The following is a 21931-nucleotide window of genomic DNA, read 5'->3' as shown; positions in this document are numbered from 1 at the left end:
ATTTGCAATTTACCGTTTTTGCAAAAAAAAAAAAAATTGGGTCCACTTATCATATATATCTCAAGAACGAATTAAGCAATTCAAAACGGTTTGAAGCTTTTAAAAGGTAATAAATTTTCTATAAGCTGTGCATACAACACTTTTTGCTAGGCCCTGTAGATTCAAAGATAACAAACAATCATTACCGATTTTTTCAATTTTTTTTGTAAAAATATAAAAATCTCAAAAACGGTACCATAAAATTAAAAATAACCTTGATTTTCGGAATCAGGGGGTGATTTTACATACGAATTTCATAACGGCGTCTCTGGTAAATTTTGGCCGTCGACCAGTGTTATCGGTGCGGACAGATAAAAGAAATATAATTGAATTTTTTCTCCCAAATTACGTCAATTTAGGATTTTGAGTAATAATTTATCCAGCGGTACATGTGTAACAATTTACTTTATAACTGGACATAAAGGTTCACTTACACATGGAATATCCATTATTTAAATCTTGCAAGTGAGAATGTCACAGCCTTCATAACGAAGGAAGTCTATGTCCTATGTTATATACATATCATTGACTTCTGTGGGCGCATCCTAATATTAAAATTTTTAGTTATCGTATTTATTAAACAAGAACCATTTGTACAATAAGAAATTTCTTCTTTTTTAGCAAAAATAAAATCGCATTAAATGAAAAGTAATTACGCATAAACTAATATAAAATTTTGTAGTATTTATTGTCCTTAATGCAACAATGGCCTCTGTCAAAATTGGGGAGTGTAAGTATGAACTACACTGAATGTATCTATTCTTAGGGAAAATTTTCATTGTCCCTGTTGTACATACATATATACATACATATATACGTAAGTACTCTTTATTTTATTGCACATTATTAAGATTAGCACTTACATTCATGCAAGTGTATCATGAAACACTTAAGTACATACATATGCATGTAAATATGTTCTACACCCATTGACTATACTATACTATATACATATGTTCCCATTCTCGATTGCGTGCAAATCTCAACTAAACACAATTTTATTTTGTCTCAGTTCGTTTTGATTGAAATTACCTAATACACAATATAAATTCGATTTTAGCCGGTGTTTGCCTTGAAGTACGTTTTGATTTACACACTTGATTACCTCAACACACAATTCAGTCTGAGTCACATTACTTTTTTAAGATTTGTGATTATTGTACATTAATTCATTTTACATATGTATATTGTTTTTGTTTTTTGTTTTTGTTTTTTCTTTAGTAATTTTGTAGCTGGTTCTTTGTCAATGAATTTCTGTAAATTGCACTATATTTTTCATCGGCCACTACAACTATTAGATAATATAAAACGAACAAAAACCCGCCGGGTGTATAACGCAAGCAGACTGTTTTATTGATGGACTGGCTACTAGCGATGTTTGCTGACAAGCAAACCTCTCGCAACTGAACTTGTGGTTTTATCATGGTTTATCTTATTTTTAATTTTTATGTCGAATTTACAACAAACTGGCATACAAACTTATGTGCACATATACATACATACAGTGCCGAAAAGAAGTATTGGTACAGTGAGTTTTTCGCAATATGTGCTAAGTTTTTTATTCTAATTTATTTTCGATAATTGCTTATAAAAATATTGTTCATTCTACACCAGAAAACATAATAATAAAATCTGTAAACTTTGTGCAAAACCCAGGAAAATTCACTACATTTGCACTAATTTCCAACTTTTTATACAGATTTTTTAGAAAAATTCTAAGTATGCAGTTTTATAGCCCATTCAAATTTAGTATAAAAAAGTGCAAGTTTGAAGTCGCTAGTTGATGTTTGGTAATTTTTTTCACGCTAGTTTTTCTATACAAAGTATATTCGACAATTATTTTTTGCATGGAGAAAATGAGCAACACCTTCCATTAAAAAAATTGCCAAAAGTCAATGCGATTTTCTAGCAACTTTAAGCTTACATTTTGTAAAAATTGTAGTAAAATTGAATGGACTATAAAACAGCATACTTAGAATTTTTCTAAAAAATCTGAATAAAAAGTTACAAATTAGTGTGCAAATTTAATGAATTTTTCTGAGTTTTGCACAAAGTTTAGAGATGTTATTTTTATGTTGTTTGGTATAAAATTAACTATATTTCTATAAAAAATTATCGAAAATAAATTAGAACAAAAAAAAACTTGGCATATATTGCGAAAAATTCACTGTGCCAATACTTTTGTTCGTCACTGTATGTACGTTTTCGCTACGCTGTCAACCAACACTTAAAAATTTTCGTATTCTTCAATGGGCCAAAGTACAAAATTATTCTCTTTATTTCATGACATATTCTAGCAAACAACTATGTACATATATAGATATCAGTATATATTAATATGTAGTTAGTTAGTTATCTTGTCAAGTGCAAAGGCACTCTTGAGCATAGTAATATTATTTTTAAACTTGAACGGGAACGTAATAAGCACACGGAAGAATACACGTTGGTTTGACAATTGTCAAACCCCATTTAGAAATTTGCATATTTATTATTTATTGCAATAAATTCTGTGCATATGCACTCAATGTGAAGGCATTTTAGTTTTTGTTCCCTTTTTCTTTTTTGCAGTCCAACAATTGCCCATTCGACAATTGAGTACATAGTTGACGTATTTACGAGTACACTAGTGCGGCTAATGCTACTGATAAAATTTAGCTGCAGCAACTGTTGTTAACATTTCACCGGACATGTTAAGGTGAATAATTGCTATTTAAATTGAATGCACAAAATTTTGATGATAATCTTAAAAAGCATGAAACCTAATTTAAATCAATCCATCGTTCATGAATACATACATACATATGTACCAAAATAGATGTACAGTTAGTTATACATACATATTTATGTATTTATAGTTTCTCACAGAAAAATTTTTACACGATATTCAAAATGTCTTTCAATAAACACTCCCAGTCATTTGAATAGCACACCCTTTTAATCATCTGTATGCATAGTTTTCCTTTTGTATGTTTAATATGCATTAATTTTTTTTTATAAAAATGTATTCTACGCGTAAATCCGATTTTAAAATTTTATACAAATTTAAGAAACAAGTCAACAAAGGAGTGTGCTATCCTAATGACCTGCAGTGCATAAGTTAATAACATTTAAAACAAAATTTCGGAAATGCAGTCTTGTAGCCCTTGTACTTTAGTATACAAAAGTGCAAGTTTCAAGTGGTTACAAGATGCCGTTGATTTTTGACAATTTTTTTATGTTGTTGATTTTTGACAGCTGTTACTTGATTTATACTCAGTTTTGTTTGCCATTTCATAATGAACAGACTTACTCCGGCATAACGTTTGCAAATCATGCAAATTTATTACTAAAATAATTGTTCGGTTCGCGCGACGTATCGCGCGCTGCGTCCAATATTCGGTCGACATAATCGGCCAGCAGAGTCGGTAATTCGAGCAACCATGGATCGGTTTCGCACCACGTTTACTCTAGTGGATAATGCGCATCCTCAGAGATGCCGTACAGTGCACACCGAAGATGCAATTGCTGCTGTGGAGCAGAGTATCGAAGAAGACCCGAATGAGTCCATCCGCCTTCGCGCGCAACAGTTGAATGAATTGGACAGTGACTTTTTCGTGCTTGAATTGGAGGATGTTGATGTGGACGACCTATGGTTCCAACAAGACGGCGCTACATGCCATACAGCCAACGAAACAGTCAATTTATTGAAGGAAACTTTTGGTTAGCTCATTATCTCGTGTTGTGGGCCTGTGGTATGGCCTCTAAGATCGTGCGATTTAACACCGCAGATAAGCCAGAGACGATTGACGCGATTGCTGTCATGCGGCAACAATTTCTGCAAAAAGTGGAGGAATATTGGGCCTCTTGGCTGGAATTTATTGGAGCCAGCCGCGGCGGTCACTTGCCCGAAATCATTTTTAAATCATAGTGGCATATCTTTATATTTATAATAAAGCTAAATTCTTGGCCATAACATTAAACTATATGCGTTTTATTTGTTCTTGAAAACCACATGTCTAAAAAACACCCTTTATAAGGTCCCCGCATGGGATCTTCCGAAACTAGGTGATGTTCCATCAGTTGATTGGGCCTGATTGTCTAAATTTTTAATTTCACCATAGTTAGTGCATACAAAATCGAGTAATTGTTTTTTCTTACCCTTACTTCAGGAATGAATACCTGAAATTTGATATTTGTGTACCAAAAGCAAAAAAAAAAATACATCTAATTATTTGTTTTTGTTCTAGTATTGGCTTCGGCCTGCATCGATGTATTGGTGCTACACAGGGGTAGTAGAATTTTAATAATGTTTAGTGTTGGGCACTTTAGTTCTTTTGAGTGAACCGTTCAGTTGTAGTTCGCTCACCTTAGTGAACTAGTTATTTAGTTCATTCAGTTCATTTAGCTCAATTTATGAATTATCATACTATTATCATACATATTAGATACATACAAAACAAAATCGTTGTTAATTTGAATTCATATAATACTTTTACAAACGGCGCATACCACGGTAATCGATACCGTATGAAACGAAAATAAACTTAAGAATTTGAGTGTATTATTCATTGAGTAACCGGCCTTAAATATATCCATCTTTCAAGACTGAAAGCCAAAATTTCGAAATCTATCTCAAAATCAGATATTTTTTTACTTGAGGTTGTACCATTTACAAACTCATATGAGAGTAGTCTATTGTCTTTTTTGCATTGCTTAAACGGTCAATGGAGAGAACAATTCGACAGCATTGTAACAGTCTAATTTTCTAGTTTTTTCGGGAAAGTACCTACTAAATATTTCATTATTTATTGAAGCAAAGCATATTTTAAATTCACGCCCGTCACAAAATACACAAGATAGTTTCTTTTTAAGGAAAACACATCTTGGACAGTGTAAGCAAGCTGAAGAAAGTAATGCTATGACAAAGGCGAATATGTGCGAATTGCTTGTAAGTATTTATATACCTTTATTTTCGAAAAATAAAAATTGATTATGTTGGTCACGTCCGTCACGTGTCACACCCGTCACAATTTAAAGTTTGACAAATTTTAATAAAATCGCCCAGAGACTGTTGCCGTTACTTATCTGCTAATCTGAAATGTATCATATATCTGTTTGTGATCGCCGATGACTAAGTTAATCATAAAGATATGTTGCTCGAGCGATGGAAAAACTTAAGCTTTGCTGTCACGGATAATAAAAGGAAACCATTACTTCCCTTGTCAGGGCAAAAACAGTATCTCATACTGTTTGACAGGTAACAGCCTCATTAAAAGTGCAGTACTATTTAAAAATAAGGCACTTTATAATGACTTGATCATTGAGACGAACTAGTTCTTTAGTTCATTTAGTTCAAGAACTATCCAAGCCTAGTAATGATGTACCTCATTCATATTAAGTATGTTGTTATTCATTCCCTATGAAATCCTCACCAAAAATCTTCCATGCGGCAGTTAATAAAGTTCGATGGTATCCTTTGCCTCTAAGTGGATGTTGAGCTAACGTAACAGCAGCTGAGATTAAAGCTTTGTCTTTGGACTCGATTAATGGTATATATACAGAAACGCTATAATACACTTCGCTGGATGATTGTTTCGATGACTTTTGCTACCGTATGTATTGGTTTTTTTTACTTCATTGCCACCAGATTTGACGCTTTGTTTCAGTCGTTCTACATTTCCATAAGCGCACAATTTCCCTCCCCCCTCTCCCCCTCCCCCCCTACGAAGCGAAAAAAAACTGTGTGTTACGCTTTGGTCTTGAAACTTCCAATCAAAGACTAGTCACTAGTAATGTGTTAATAAATATTATAATTTTGCTATTTACAAATATATGTATCGTTTGGAGTACCCTCATACCTCTTATACAGCCTGAAATTGGATCTAAAACAAAAAAGAGTTGCTGTGAAATAAAGAATGAAGCATTAAATAATAGTATGAGGTAGTAAAAAGAAATTTTTGAAGAAAATCTTTTAAAAAGGATATGTAATGTAATGAAGGCTTGCGTTGCAGCTATACGTACCAAAAATTGACTCATCTATGTTTCGTGGAACTTTTACATTTCTCGATTCATTAGGATCGAACTGCAGAAGAATGCTTGGTCCCTATTTAATGTGATTATGTGCCTCGGTTAACTTTTCTGATGTTAACTTCTTTTGAATAGGTGTCACAAAACCTGTGAATCACCGATTGCTCTTAGCCATACATATGACGAGATAATGTACGCCATGAACCGAGGGCGTTCCTTAATTGAAATAGGCCGTTATAGCAAAACGTTTTAAAATGAGGGGCCGTATAAAGAGGTATGAGTGTAGTGAACTCTGTAGCATTGAAAACGGTGCGGATTCGCTCCGGCGGAATCGCACAGGTGATTTAAAGACTTTTGTCCTAGAAGATTTTAATCCCTTAACTGTTAACATAGTGGGTTTTTTTTTACCCTTATTTTTAATAAGTTTCATATGAGCCCAACTGAAATGGTGGGCGGAGGGTTAAAATGTTCTACAAAAGTGATGTAGGTTTTTATCTATTATCAGTGCAATTTTGATTCCGTTGTTAAATTTTGTAAACATTTTTATGCACACATTTTATGCCAAAGCTTTTCTATTATCCGAGGAGATTTTTTAGAAAAAAAAATTTTTAAAAACTAATTTTATTTCCAAAAAATGCATTTTTTAGGTATTTTCCAACAGGTCCAACTCACGTAAATCTTATCTAATAAATAAATTTTAAAGTTCCGATGAAAAACAGTACCGATTTTTTTGTATGGAGAGTGATGCACCCTCAGATACATACATTTAAATATCTACTTTGGAAAAAATAACAACTCTGTATATATCTGCATGCTAGAATAAGGCTTTCTGCACATTGGTCATCCAATCATAGTGGCTTCATCGTCACAATCATGATTCACCGATTACATGACGACTACCCTTCCGCACACTTGGTCGTGATATCTCAACTCATTTGGCGTCTAAAAATTCGTTTAGAGCAGGGACTTTCCGTTTTTTGGTTGATATGCTCGCGACATTTTTAGAAAAACCTGTAATTTTAAAAAAATGAATTGTGCTGCCACAATTCTAGACATAATTTTTAATTAATCTCTTTTTTTTCTGAAGTGTGTTTTGTGCACGCCCGCAGAGCCTATTTACAATTTTATCATATTTGATAGTTAGAACTCTCATTTATTGACTATCATTTATTGTAATTATCCACTTTTTAATAATCTCCACAGATTTTATGCAAGAAATACTCATTTTTATATAACTTTAATGCAAATATTTACCTTTTCACAAATTTTTCCTATAAAATGTAAACTAACAATGCGTGCATAACGATTAGCAGACGACAGTGTCGTACTTATCCGTTTCAGCATCTTCTACGATTGCCGATAACTTGCCGATAACGACACGTGTGCAGACCTCCATTGAAATGCATGTGCTCGGCTAGAAATTTCAAGGCGAGACGATAACGCAACCATGATTGGACTACAAGTGTGCAGATAGTTTAAGTTAACAGCCGAAAAATTATGACAATGGTCATCAAAAAATCGATAACATTTACATACATATCTTTTGTGTACATATATGTACATATATATATAAACAGCTGACGACAAAGAATCAATATTATTTATTTTTAAAACTTGAAATTTATTCAATGCTTTCTACTTTTTGTACTCGTAGATTTTTTACGCGATTTATGAATATATGTATGTTTAAATATTTTAATTGATATGGTTTCACTACCCCTTTACTTTTACCTCTAAATTGATTAGTACTTATGTAAGTTATGTGTTTCGTTTAATATTTGTTTAATTATTTATACGATTAGGTATTATGCGTTAAATATTAAAAAAAGTTGCACACCAACATACTTATTTTACTTTTTGAAAAAGAAATCACCTTAATTCAACTAAAAATTCGCAATGCACTGAACATAAGAGATCGAAAAAGCGCGAGCCTCTTTCAAATTGCCATTCAGCGCTCCGAGCTCAATAAAAGCCGCAACATTACTGACTAGCGGTTGTTAAAACGATTTTTCCCTGCTCTTTTGTCGATTTGTTTATTTCAAAACCTTGCTAAAACTCCCAGCCACGCACTCCCTCACTATGGGCTTATTGTGTTCATTCTCAACCCCTACAAAATTACTAGGCAACTAGTATTTGTACGCATGACTGTATATAGAGGGTGGTCCAGTTATACTTTTAAATCATACACATTTATGGACTTCTCATACAACAACTTATGTGATTTTAAGTATGTAGGTAAATTTTTTGTTTAAATATCCAAGACTATTATATACGTTCTTAGAGATATCGATCTGAAACTCGTTGGCAAAATGCTTGTTTTTCAAATGACAGCTAATTTTCAATTAGTACCAAACTGACTCAAGCTCCAACTACTTCTATTGACAGTAAAAATTAAGACTGTGCCGATAAAATACTATGTAGATCGACATTTTAATTGAGTTGAGGCCAGCTATTTCTAATAGATTTTCGATCGCTAAATACGAATTAGAACTTAGAATTTAAGCTCGGCCTGTTTTCGAGGTTAATTTACATTCATTATACAAAGCGTTTTAGAGAATATCTCTTGTCCTTTCACGTGATATTTAGTTTGCTCGAATATCTTATTTTTTAACAGATACACTTTTTGAAATTTTCAAACTACTTACGGCACACAGTGGTATTTCATACTAGGCTTGAACTAAATGAACTAAAGAACTGGTTCATCTCAATGATCACAATGAACTAGTTCACTAGTTCGGCCTTTTCATTGTCTAATCAATATCTTAAAAATGGCGTTCTCCATTTTTGGATATCTCCTTTAGTTTCCGGGATATAGAGTATAAAGTGTCGTTAATTTAGTAGAAATTTTGATCACATTTTGTCGTATTTCATACAATGTGGCTGCCAAATTGTGGACAAATGGCGCTTACGACAAAGTTTTACTAAAGAAAATCTTTCATAAACTCAAACCTAATTAACAATAAACATTGAAAATTAAATATTTTAAGAATTTTATGAACCAGTAACATTTTCAGAGACTTTGGAGAAATTCTATCCTCGCGTTTTTGAGAAATTGCATTCCAAACTTCAAATACGATTTCCACAACCTGCCGAAATTAACATACGACAATCTTTTACCCAGGCGACGAGATGCAAACGATTTTTTTCGGGGCCAAGGAAAGTATTAAACTGGGTTAGAACGCTTTTAAAATCAAACAAGCTTTCTAAATTATTGTTTTTCCACAGCAATATGTACGTGTTTATATATCGTACATACATAGAGTAAAAATTTGCGAAGTGGGCCACCATTTTTTCGAAGGTCGAGCTTTTTTGTGTCATTATCTGTTTATGCTTCACAATAATAAAAGAAAAATACAAGTTTCAAGATGTTTCGAAATTCTAAATATTGTGGAAGTTATACCTACTAACTTTTTTCGAATTTGACTAGATTTTATTTGTTTTCTCTCGATTGGTAATACCGATGCTGCTGAAGAATGATGATGTTTTGTTCCCATTTTTATTTTTATTTTTGGTCATACAATTTTTTTTTATTAAGAAATACTGAAATGTATGTTGGTGTTGGTTGATTTTTCCGACTGGGTGGTAAGATGATTTATTTTGGAACGAATTTACGTCATCCCTTGTCGGGTTTTGGGCTAATATTGTTGTACGCTTTTCTCTTGACGGCCAATGTATTTTGTATGGAAAACGATGAAATGAGTATCGCGCTAGATTTCCTTTCAATCGATACTTGTTGAAAAACTCATGCGAGATAAATATCTACGGCAAACTTTCTGAATATGAACGAAATCGGACCTTAAATACTGGTTTACCAAATATATCGACTGGTGCGCCTCCTATCGGAAAAATTTTTAGTTTAGTTATTCTTTTTCACATTCTTAATATAGGTGTTAAATATGAACTAAATCGGGCTCTAAATGCGGGTTTTGCAAATATCTCGACGCGTGCGCCACCTATCGGATTAGTGCATTGTCATCGAGTTCTGAGCCAACCGTGAAGTCAAGCAGGTCATCGGAAAGTTGCTCAAAAATTGATTGCAAGATTTGCCCCTAACAAACATGTATACATACATTCATACAAACAAAAGCTTGTAATTAAAAAAATCAAACTTGAATAGGGGAAAAATAGAAAAATTACGACTGTTTTGTCTTTTGATATATTTGTTAACTAATTTCGCAGAACCTATCAGGCCTATCGAAAAAAGATGTACGTACACTTTCATTTGCGTATCTTTTATTACGTTTGTTCAATTGGTTCGTAAGATATACTTGATTAAGTGGAACCACTCTTTTTTTAAGTTGAATAACGGTAAATTACAAATATCTTGAAAACGTATTCATAAAAAAAAAAATTAACTCTTCCGAATCACCGAGCAATTCTACATAGGAATTGGATAGCGGCATTCATAGAAAATTTTTGCTGTAAACCAGTGTTTTCAGAGCGCTGCCTCAACTAACACTTTACCACTGATCATACAAACAGGCGCAAAAGGTCGGGACCTGTCTTGGACATATTTCGATGGCTGAAACATCATTTTAGCCAGCCCAAGAAATTAAAACCCCAAAATATATGGGGCGTATTCTTGTTTCCGTACGAATCGAAAATTATAAAATTTTCCTATCATTTTCTGTACAAAAATTTAAAATATTGGGTTCGTACGAAAACCAGAACACGCCTCTATACTTTATTTTCGGATTTAGGGGCACGAATCGGGGACTAAATATCACTGTGCGGCATGTGAAAGAGCAAGAGATATACTTTAAAGAACTAGGTATTTTTTTTTTGTTAAGTAACAACAACGAATTTTTCGTATTTTTGGGTTAGAATATTAAAAAAAAAAAACTGATATGTGGTAATTCTGAGTTCAAATTGAATTTCAGTGACCAAAAATCTATTAGGAATGGAAAGCTTTATCTCAGATAAGATCAAAACTTGAAAATCGCTTGAGTAGTGTAATCTATATGTGTATGTATGTATGATGCAGAACTTTAAAGTGAGTATCGTCCGATCGAAACAGGTATAAATATCGTCTAAAACCTTACTCACAAAATTTATAAATATTTATTAATAAGGCTTATAAGGGATACTTAAGAATCAAATTTTGCTATTTTCTTAATTTTTGAATGCATGCATTTGAACCACCCTTTTTAGAATATAGTAAATATTAGTGCACATGGCTCTCAAAGTATTCCTTTAAGCAATACAGCTTATGCTGCTGTTTTCTGATGTAATTCGTATTTCACATGCTGATTTTGTAGCACGTGTGAGTAGATATATTTTATTGTTTGTTTCTTCGGCGCTAAATTCTCATTCTGACTAGACATGTCTCATTCTATATTTGTAAATTTTTAAACGCTACTACAAATGTATATGTGCATAAATATGTACATAGATATGTATGGATGCATATTTCCTGGGTCATGGTCGCTACCTTGTAGGAAAATTCGAAGTTACTGAAAAATGGTTCTTTGTCTTTGGTTTAGTGTTAGTTTCATAACGCCATTTGCACAAAATTTCCAGTTTAAGTCAGGATGTAGGAATGATGTCGCTTTTCGAGCTCGCTAAAGTAGAATTACATATAATGTAAACAACAAAACTTAAAGCCGCTGGACTGTTGAAAAACCTCGTCGATAGTGGCGTTAGAGTGCATCCTTAACAAGTTAGCTACTAACAGGGCAATCCTGGCAACTGTCTCAACTCACCACAATCTTTCGAAAGACAAAGAGTCTTCAATGCGGCTATGTCAATGCTAGCACCTATCTTGAAAGCTCTTTTCTGCCTTTCGCAACATTACTTGAAAGATCTTGCTAAGTAGGAGTTCTTAGAGTTATTCTAAGAATTAAGTTTTCTAACAATTATATGAAATTAAAAATTATGTAGTTTTCTTTTTAAAACAATAAAAACTAAAAATTAAAATAACTTTGAATTAAAAAGAAAAAAAAAATTGTAAAAAGGAAATTAAAACAGGTCCTAAAAATTAAGTGTCGAGATAAAATATTTTTATTTTTAAAACAATAAAATCTAAAAAAACCCAAAGAAATTTTAATTAATAAAGAAACAAAAAGGTAAGTTTCTAAAAATTATCTAATAAATTAAAACATTCTTTAAAAACAATAAAAACTAAGAATTAAATTTACAAAAAAAAAAACAAATTATAAGTAAAAAATTAAGTAAGTTTCCAAGACTCTAATTAAGTATTATATGTATGTACACTTATGGTCAGCTAATTAAGTCAAGTGACATTTTGACTAGTTTTGGCTATTTTTCTTTCGTTTGTTTAAGGTATTTCCAAACTGGCGTTACGTGAGGCTCGTATGACAAAATGTTAAAAAAAACGAATTGAACAAGTCAAAATTTTAAAAAGGTTTTTCTAAATTTTCATAGCAATTAAATGACCCCTTATTCAGTAAAAAAAATTACAACTGTTGGTAGTAGCGATTCAAAGATATTAGTCAACTTACGCGCTGGCGTGACGTTAAAAAAAAGAAACATTAGTGGATTTTGACTTTGTTTGAAAAAGGGCAAAACCCTGCGAATTGGGCAAGATCATTTGTACAAAAGTTTTTGTATTAATATTGGAAATGCTTAAGGATAATTTCCCAAGTTTTGAAATGTAAAAATCTTTTCTGCTTTATGTTTAATCAACTGAATTATCTGATGTGATGTTGCCTGGCGTTACGTTACTAAAATTTCCATTGAAAAAATTTTGTTAATATTGTTCTTGAAAGAATTTCTAACGAACGGGAAGGAAACATGCATTCTATGTCCAATGTACTTTTTATTTTGACATCAGCGCCACCAGCGGTTTCATTTTTTGCAAATCTACATATCGTCGCCTGGGTAAAAGATTGTCGTATGTTAATTTCGACAGGTTGTGGGAAATCGCGATTGAAGTTTGGAATGCAATTTCTCAAAAACGCGAGGATAGAATTTCTCCAAAGTCTCTGAAAATGTTACTAGTTCACAAAATTCTTAAAATATTTAATTTTTAATGTTTATTGTTAATTAGTTTTGAGTTTATGAAGGATTTTCTTTAGTAAAATTTTATCGTAAGCGTCATTTGTCCACAATTCGGCAGCCGCTTTGTATGAAATACGACAAAATGTGATCAAAATTTATACCAAATTAACGACATTTTTTACTCAATATCTCGAAAACTAAAGATGTCCAAAAATGGAGAACGCCATTTTTACGATATTGATTGGTTTCATATGGCTGCATCACTAACTAAATTTTTACTAAATTATCGAAAAAATTGTAGTCAATATCTCGGAAACTTAAGGAGATACGAACGACCTTGTTTCAAAATCTATAACTGCATCTACAACTAAAAATCGTCAAAATGGCGCTTGCGACAATCTTTTACCCAGGTGACGAATATGTCTTATTAAGTTTCAACTAAATATGCCAAATGTGAAACAAATCAGAGCATAAATACGTTTTTCAAAATATCTCGACCTTAGTGCCACCTAACCAGAGCATTTTTGGCAAAAATGATTCTGCATACATAACCAGTATATATTATAACAAGTAATTTTTAGCAAAAAAAAAACCAATTTCAATTGTCATATAATAAAATATATATGTATATATCTCACGATCCCCTGATCGGATCTTAACCAGATTAGTATGGGACCATCACTGAAACACTACCTTTCCGATGCAAATTCCGATGAATTATCGAAATCGGTTGACGTGGTCAAAAGTTCGGAGGCACAGTGCGATACCAGCGACGAGTGCCAGAGAGGGATCTAAAAAAGACTTTAGGGAAACGGTTCAATCCCCCTGTGATTCCTGTATTCACATGTTGAGCAAATGGCCAGAGCAGCTAGCAAGGGTAGGTCGGCTAGTTTCCGCGTTGACTCGGACCACTGCTCAATAAACGAAGAACATGAACTATGCTAAGTCTCTCAAAGCCGAGCACTAGGTTTCACACAGGAATACTAACGGGACACTGGACCATTGACCGCCTGGTTTGGAGGCCCGAATACCGGTTTCTGCAGAAGCTATAGAGATGAAGCAGAGATAGAATACTGCTCTCCGTTAATCACAACAATGTCGCTTTGACTTCTTGTTTATCTAACAGGAGATAGCTATGCAGCTTATCGGATCTTGTTTTGCTGGAATCTTTATAGTGCTGCTGTTTGGCATCCTGCACCCACAATCGCATTAAAGATCGATTTTATTATCAAGATGTTTATAGAGCTCGAAAGCGCTCATAAGAGATGAATGAATGTTCGCTCCTTTACATGACAGCTGTAGTAGACATCGCCCCGCGCATCGCATTTCTAGATAGCGGTAATTCCATTCATAGATTTCCCCGAGAACATCAATCAGCCGGGCAGATGCAACTTGCCAATTATGGAGTGGCACAAATTAAAGGGCTTCTTCTTTCGCTACCCATGGAGGGCCTTCCAGAAGGGCTCTTATAGGACATACTTCAGAAGGCCTTTTAGAGGAGTTCTTTTAAAGTTGCCCCCTAATTTATAAAAATCATACATCTTTGAAGTACTTGCTTAAGATTTATACCAAATATGTGTTATTGCAACTTAAAATGTTTATTGAAATTAATTTGTAATGCTAAATAATACAAATTTATACATTCGCGTGAATTGTAAATGGATAAGCCCTTCTTGCGTAGGCCTCTAAAATGGCTTTACTTAAGGCCTACCTAAATTATCTTCTGGGAAGCAACTCATGCTAATCGAACGCCGACTGGCTGCACTTACCGATCTTCGTGACAAAACTTTCAAGTTTCCTTATACTCTTATGTAAATTTAACACAAATTAATCACATTTTTCTTTTCGCTTTATTGCGTTCAATATTCAAAATTTAACTACAATTTAGTTTAGTCCACAATGTTTTTTTTTTCTTTAACGGATAATGAATATATGACGTATATTTAGTTGCATATTTAAAAATGAAGCATTGTGAAGGTGTCGATAATATACTACATACATAGAATACAAATACAACTAGGAAAACGTAGTAAATTTGCATTTGTCAGGTAAGTAAAGTATGTAAAGAATTGTTGGCAAATTGCCGCTTTTTTGTATAAACTAGAATCTTAATACTAAAATATTATCTAAATATATTTATAAAGGTATATCTACAAATGGTAGGTACAAGTCATATTTAGAAGTCAGCGTCTAGCGTGAAGACATGATCCATGCGATTCGAGGTAACTCCCCATTTCTGGTATTCTCCCACTTTCTTTTCGAAGAAATTCGTTTTGCCATCTAATGAGATAAGTTCCATAAAACTGAAGGGGTTTTGTGTATTGTAAATCTACAAAATATTAAAAAAAAAAAGTTAAACACAGGCGCGTGCAATTTATGAATATATGTATGTATGTATGTATGTATGTAGTACTTAATTAAGTCATCTCTTACCTTGCCCACTCCCAGCTCGACCAGCAAGCGATCTGCCACAAATTCAATATAATCAGACATTAGTTGGCAATTCATGCCAATCAAATTCACAGGTAAGGCATCAGTTAAGAATTCTTGTTCAATTTTAACAGCTTCAGCAATGATTTCAATAATACGGTCCCTACTTGGCTTCTGAATGAGGTGTTGGAACATCAGGCAAGCAAAATCGCAATGTAATCCTTCGTCCCTTGAAATTAGCTCATTAGAGAATGTCAAACCAGGCATTAGGCCCCGTTTCTTCAGCCAAAAGATTGAAGCAAAACTGCCACTAAAGAAAATGCCTTCAACCGCGGCAAATGCTATTATACGTTCGCCAAAGTTGGCCGATTTCGATGAAATCCACGCCAGTGCCCAATCAGCCTTGCGCTTAACAGCAGGCATCGTCTCAATAGCATTGAACAAGTAATCCCTTTGCTTGCCATCCTTAATATATGTATCAATTAATATGCTGTACATTTCAGAATGCACATTCTCCATGGCGATTTGAAATCCATAGAAGCAACGCGCCTCTGTGATTTGAACTTCTTGGCTGAAGCGTTCAACTAAGTTTTCATTCACAATACCATCGGAGGCGGCAAAGAATGCCAAAACGTGCGAAATGAAATGGCGTTCATTGTCGGTGAGACGCGCCCAATCATCCATATCTTTGGAAAGGTCAACCTCTTCCACCGTCCAGAAGGATGCTTCTGCCTGCAAGATAACGGTGAATTTGTAGTTTTATTAAAGTTGATTCTTGCTTTTAAACGATCTTAGAAAGGCATAAACTATCAATGGATTTATGTACATTAGACTGCATCACCAAAAAAAGTTGCGGTTTTTCCGCCGGGATTACAAAATTTATTATATTCTAAGACGTCAACCAAAATATTTCGTAAAAATATCAAGATTTAAGTGAGCTGGACCGATTTAAAATGAAGTTGTTTATGAATAAAAATAGTTTCTTAAAGAACTTTTTGAAAAAAGTCCCCTCAGATGACAAATTAGATTAATCTTAAAAAATCTGCATAAAAATATTTAAAAATCTCTTCAACGGAATCGTAAGAATGAGATTTTTGGTGCTGTTTGTTTACGTTTTCAAAGATTGATTTACGAAAAACTTGAATAACTGGGCCAAAAATGTTCTGATTTAGACTTATGGGATCTCAGTAGAAACGTATTTTCACACTGTTTTTATTTCTGGCCAAAAAACGTCATTCGTATCTTATCGTTTTTCCTAATTCAACTTTAAATGACGTTCGTTCCTCCTTCCTTTCCCTTCCATCCTTTGAATGAGTTTATTAGCAAAGAAATAAAAAGGGTGAGAAAATACCTTTCCAATGACACCTCTCAAGACTAAATCGGAAGAGCTAAGGTTCAGTTATTCAAGTTTTTCTTATATCAATCTTTGAAAAAAGTTAAAAAACAGCAACAAAAATCTCATCATTACGATCCGTTCAATTTTTGTTTTTTTTTTTCAAATATTTTTATGCAAATATTTTAAGCTTAAACCGTTTTGTCATTTGAGGGGATTTAAAAAAAAAATCTTTAAGAAACTTTTTTATTCATAAAAAAACTCCATTTTTGGATCCAGCTCATTTAAATCTTAATATTTTTCCGAAATATTTTGGTGGACGCCTTAAAATATAATAGATTTTATAATTCCGGTGGAAAAATAGTACCGATTTTTTTTGTATGGGGAGTGATGCAGTCTAATGTACATATCTGTGTTCGTATGGAAAAGTAGCTTATGTCGAAAGGCTGGCTTTAGTATAAATCGGCATACGCAACATACAATTGCAAATGACTCACTGGCACTGACCCGTTGAACAACTTTTGGCAAATAAACGTGCAATAAATAGTTCCGATACTAGCAAGTCAAGTCTCATCCAAAAATTCCTTGTCGTTTAAAGAATAAAGGGAATGCCGCATTATACTAGTCAGCCTTTCGACATAAGCTACTTTTCCTTACGAACACAGATATATACTACAAAAAGAATTTAGGCGATTTGTAATTTGACTAAAATATTTACAAGTTGAAAAAAAGCAACAACAAAACGCTATTTTTAAAAGATAGGCAGGGGAAAGATGATTATGGAACGAAATTAGTTAATACACCCAAAAAATATTCTATGGAAGCATACATATGTATGTACATACACGGAATTTATTATCTACAAAACGATCTGTAAACGTGACTATGTATTTGAAATGCGAAACTTGTTCCACATAAAATTGTAGTCATGCCCTGTTGACTTTGCCAACTGATCATGTTCGGGCATGTTATAAGCAGAATACAGGTAAACAAATGTGCTAATTACAAAGGGTGAAAAAGAGAAAAACAGAAATTTGTACAAACGTATGTAAGTATATACATATGAACATATCGCTAGCTTAGTCCCCTTTTTATGAAAACTCATAATTTGATACAGGAGGCTAGAGAAATTGAAAATAAATTGTTTCGAAAAGGATAAAGGTACTTGCTTTGTTTATTCTCGTCTATATTAAATGAAAGCAACATTTGGCAAGTCCAAAAGAAGCACAGAAAATGCGGTAAGGCCAAAAAAGTTCGAAATCTTTTAATAAATATCGAATCCCTCCGATTCGTATGGAGTTTTGCTTTACTTTAAACAGGCAAAATGTTGCATTAAAAGTTGTGCGAAATACTTGAAGAAAATGGCTATAAGAAGTTTTTTCCTCCTGTAAAATTTTTAAAATGGGACTTAGACACTTTTCACTCAAAGCGAGCGATATGTACATATCGTTACCTTAATGCATACATGTGTATGTACATGTAATTATGTATAGAACGGCCCTATCTAACATTTTTGTTATTAAGCGATTTCTACGCTCTATTTTATTGAAGACTAGGTATAACTAATTTTTAAGTTGTTGTACGGTTTTAGTGAGTAATCTACAGACTTTCGTATTAAGGATATGTATATCGACGGCTGAGTGGAATAGCAACCTATCTCGGCAGCCAGATCGAAAACGCCCTATCTCAAACAACTTTTCAAGAACGTCCTATTTTAGAGCATATAAAAGTATGTATGATTTGTTAGTATTGTAGTAGCGTTGTATAGGCTAGCTTAAGTAATAGATTAATAAATCATGTAAATCATTGTAATAGTGTAATAGTCCCTTTAGCATATTTTTAGTACACGAATAGTGTAACTAGACCTTAAGATATAGTTATAAGACACCATCTTGTGAAAAGAAAAGAATAAAAGAGGACATTCCAATTTGAGCAGCGAAAGGAGAAGGTGTTTTATTTAAAACCCGGCTACCACTTTATTAACTTAAACCTGTACATTTCAGTATGAATACTTGAAGGTTTCGAATGTTCAACATTAGCGCACAACCCAAAATTTGGCCTTTTTTTTAATTAAGCGCTAACATTTTACAGAGCTTTTATTTACCTTTCAGCAAAAGCTGGAGCAAATTTTTGTATAATTTATTAAACAAAAAGTCTCCCTTGCCCATATGATTATCATGAGCTAAGAAATAGTTTTTCGCATTTGCTGACAAACGTGTAATTTTGAGTTGTGCCCCTTTTGAAGACGGTGCGCGACACGTCGGTTATATAATTTCCATTTGCATACTTTTGTTGAGGAAAAATTTCATAAATGTTTTATAAATTTATTACAAATCCTTGGCAATAAGGAATAACAACTGAAATCTGCTAAACTAAAGGGCATCCTCTGATAGGATACATGACCGGAAACAAATTCAGCAGTACGAAGGGAAGGATAAATTTCTTGGCTATAAATGTACTTACTTAAAAATATTTTCACGGATATTGTTATCAATGCAAAAATACCTATTCATCAAAATATGTATGTACATATGTATGCAACTATTCATACACATTTATACGTATGTACATATGTATGCATGACTCGAAACGCACTTCTCCGAAATTTGTGAAAAGGCGCAACAGATAACGACCCAAAAGAGCGCGCGCGGGAAAACTTTGCCGCCAACAGCTGAAAGAAAACAAGTAGCTACGCGCCAATTTGTAATATTTCTATCCCCCGCTTGCACTTACTCATCGCAGAAAAGGTCATCACATGGCGCACTAAACAGCGCATAAACATATACCTAAATAAAAGCAATCAAATATGCTCATATGTATGCAAATATGTACATATTCACAAATGTGTGCATAGTACATATAAAGGTGCTTCAGCTGGTTTGATATTTAACAAAGTAAAATGAGGGATTGAATGAATGTGGATACAGTCGCCGAAGATTTTCAATGACGTAGTATCTTTCAATAGAAACCAACCTGTCGCAACATGTTAATATACGTCGTCGTACAGTCAGCAGTATTAATACTTTTTTTTTGCAATACCAGCAACGGCAGTGCAATTAGCCGGTTAGCGAATCTGACTACGTCTGCATTGGGGATAACCTCTTTCACTACAGTGCATGTATATTGTTTTTATACAGGAAAGTTCGCAGAAACAGCTGTCGCACCTCATACTAATCGATTTTCTTGTGATTTTTCATTCCACGTTGGGTTTTATACTAAATTTATGGTTGGATACATTAGTAAGCGAAAAAGCCTACCTTCTTGTACATCTGCCAGATATCTGGATATTCGATTGGCATAATAACGAAACGACGTGGGTTCTCCTTCAGCAAAGGTTCAATTGTTGGATCAAATGGGGTTGCAGGCTTGCTGGCTAGCGTTGTCAATTGCTCCGATGCAGTATCTTGCATTTTCGCCAAGTCCTCGTTGGGAATCGACATTTTGCGCATGTTATTCACGTCTGTCAAAATTTTTCTCGGACTCTGCAAAATATTAGCATATCTTATTACACCGAACCGCATTATATATGTGGCATGAGCAAAAAACGCGGATATTACAAAACCGAATTTCACTCACCTTCAGCGAAAATTTCTCCAAGTTCTCAGCAATGTTTTCTTTGCCAGCAAATGCCATTTTAGTCTTTGTTCTTAATATGTATTAAATACGGTCAACGGAAATATAATTGTATAGCACAAATTAAATCGTTCGCAACTTTGCAAAACGTTCTTTCAGGAACAGCACAACACGACTCACGACTCGTTCAGCGTCAGAAAACTTATTGAAGAATTAAACGTTCCGACCACCTCCTCTTATAGGCAATTTCTTTCCTGGTGCATTCGTTCGCAATATTGGCGGGAAATATTTTTGTTGCCCACTACCAGGGTAGCCAACTCATTTTTGAGAATTCCCCGATTTTGCCGGAAATTTCGTCAAATTCCCCACCCATGGATATCTCCTTCTTTACAAAATAAAAAAAAAAAATAGTGACGTATTGCTGGTCTGTATTGTTTTTGTTAATGTAATTCAAACTTTTATGAAGTTAGTCAACAAATAAAGAAACAAATGTACATTTATGTATGTAATGTTTACACACAAACAGTGGTCGAAAAAGTTTCAGTCGCGCCAAATTTTGACAAGTTACATTTATGTTTTTTTTTTGTTATTAATTTGAATTATTTTTTTTAATATAGTTAATTTTTATACAATAACCGTACAAGTTTCAAACTTTATGTGATATTAATAAAAAGGCTACAAACTTCCGTAAAAATGTGAGCTTTTTTATTAGATTTTCTAGAAAGATTTAGAATATGCCGCCTTGTAGCCCACTCAATTCTAATAAATGCAAGTTTCAAGGGGTTAAAAACTTTTGTTTTAATTTTTTTCCGAAAGTGTTGCGGTTTTCTTCCAAATAAAAAAAGTGTGTTTATTCGTTATATGAATGCAAATGCGACAAATAAAATTCCAAATCAACGGTAATTTGTATAATTTACAGGATTTCTTATGCGACTTTTTGACCTCATTATAAAGTCAGTGAAGCAAAAAAGAATAAATTAGTTAACACCTAATTCCTCATAAAAAGCAGTTCATCTCCCGATTCTGCACGTAAACTGAAATTCTTTACAACAAACGGTCTATTCCCCGATTCCCCCCGATTCCCCACGCAAACTCTAATTCCCCGCAAATCGGGGAATTCCCAATGAGCTGGCTTCCCTGCCCGCTACTCTTGTTTACGAATGTGTGAGGGAGATAGTAGCTGAAAGATGCGAAATTGCGAACAAAGCGAAGTGTCATTCGCTGAATTCATTGGAATGCACTACGAGAAGTACAGGGTGATAAATACGTAACCAACACTGCACTACCAGCCGCTCTTGCGCTGCTGTACCGACTTTCGCGTTTCTTCCATATTGCTGTTGTTATTGTTGTTGTTGTTATTATTGTTGTTGTTGTTGTAGCAACAATTAACTTCCCCAAAGAGTTTTTGGGGAGTGTTGCTGCAGTGACAGACCTTGGCCAAATATAAATCTGGGTCCTTCCGCTTACGTAGACCCGACTGTCGTGGGAACGTTCATTTTGCTGTCATCCTAATCGGTTAAGACCAAAATTCACTCCGGAATCGGTTAGGGATTAAGGGAGGGTTGCATGAACGAAAGACACAAGATCACG

At 33.8% G+C, this 21931-nt stretch overlaps 2 protein-coding genes across 7 annotated transcripts in view; both read right to left on the bottom strand.

Annotated features, from left to right (window-relative positions):
• LOC108362274 (phospholipase ABHD3-like) overlaps positions 1–8015 on the bottom strand; it is an 18152-nt gene extending 10137 nt beyond the window's left edge. The window contains exon 1 of one of the 6 annotated variants that reach the window (XM_017615194.1): positions 7919–8015. The gene's annotated coding sequence lies outside the window, so the exon portion shown is untranslated. The other 5 variants (XM_017615225.1, XM_017615204.1, XM_017615212.1 and 2 more) reach the window with 5 other exon arrangements.
• A 6707-nt stretch (positions 8016–14722) lies between these two features.
• On the bottom strand, positions 14723–20651 carry RnrS (ribonucleoside-diphosphate reductase subunit M2). Its single transcript, XM_017615182.1, has 4 exons — positions 20345–20651; positions 20026–20250; positions 15439–16167; positions 14723–15334 (listed from the first exon to the last, which is right to left on the bottom strand). Exons 1-4 carry the CDS (start codon positions 20399–20401, stop codon positions 15182–15184), a joined length of 1164 nt encoding a protein of 387 aa, XP_017470671.1. The 5' UTR covers positions 20402–20651; the 3' UTR covers positions 14723–15181.
• Positions 20652–21931: the final 1280 nt, after the last annotated feature.

The sequence above is a fragment of the Rhagoletis zephyria genome, unplaced genomic scaffold (assembly GCF_001687245.7).
Source record: "Rhagoletis zephyria isolate East Lansing unplaced genomic scaffold, Rhagoletis_zephyria_1.1 Rzeph_scaffold_00022, whole genome shotgun sequence".
Lineage (NCBI taxonomy): Eukaryota > Metazoa > Arthropoda > Insecta > Diptera > Tephritidae > Rhagoletis > Rhagoletis zephyria.
Note: the sequence above shows the minus strand (reverse complement) of the source record. Positions and strands in the feature narration are given on the sequence as shown.

Bases quoted from the DNA above. Each gene is read 5' to 3' on its own strand.
- RnrS (XM_017615182.1), bottom strand. From the start codon at position 20,401: ATGGCATTTGCTGGCAAAGAAAACATTGCTGAGAACTTGGAGAAATTT. The intron at 20,251-20,344 runs GTGAGTGAAATT...AATATTTTGCAG, and splicing joins TGGAGAAATTTTCGCTGAAG to AGTCCGAGAAAAATTTTGAC. The intron at 15,335-15,438 runs GTAAGAGATGAC...AATATTTTGTAG, and splicing joins TCGAGCTGGGAGTGGGCAAG to ATTTACAATACACAAAACCC.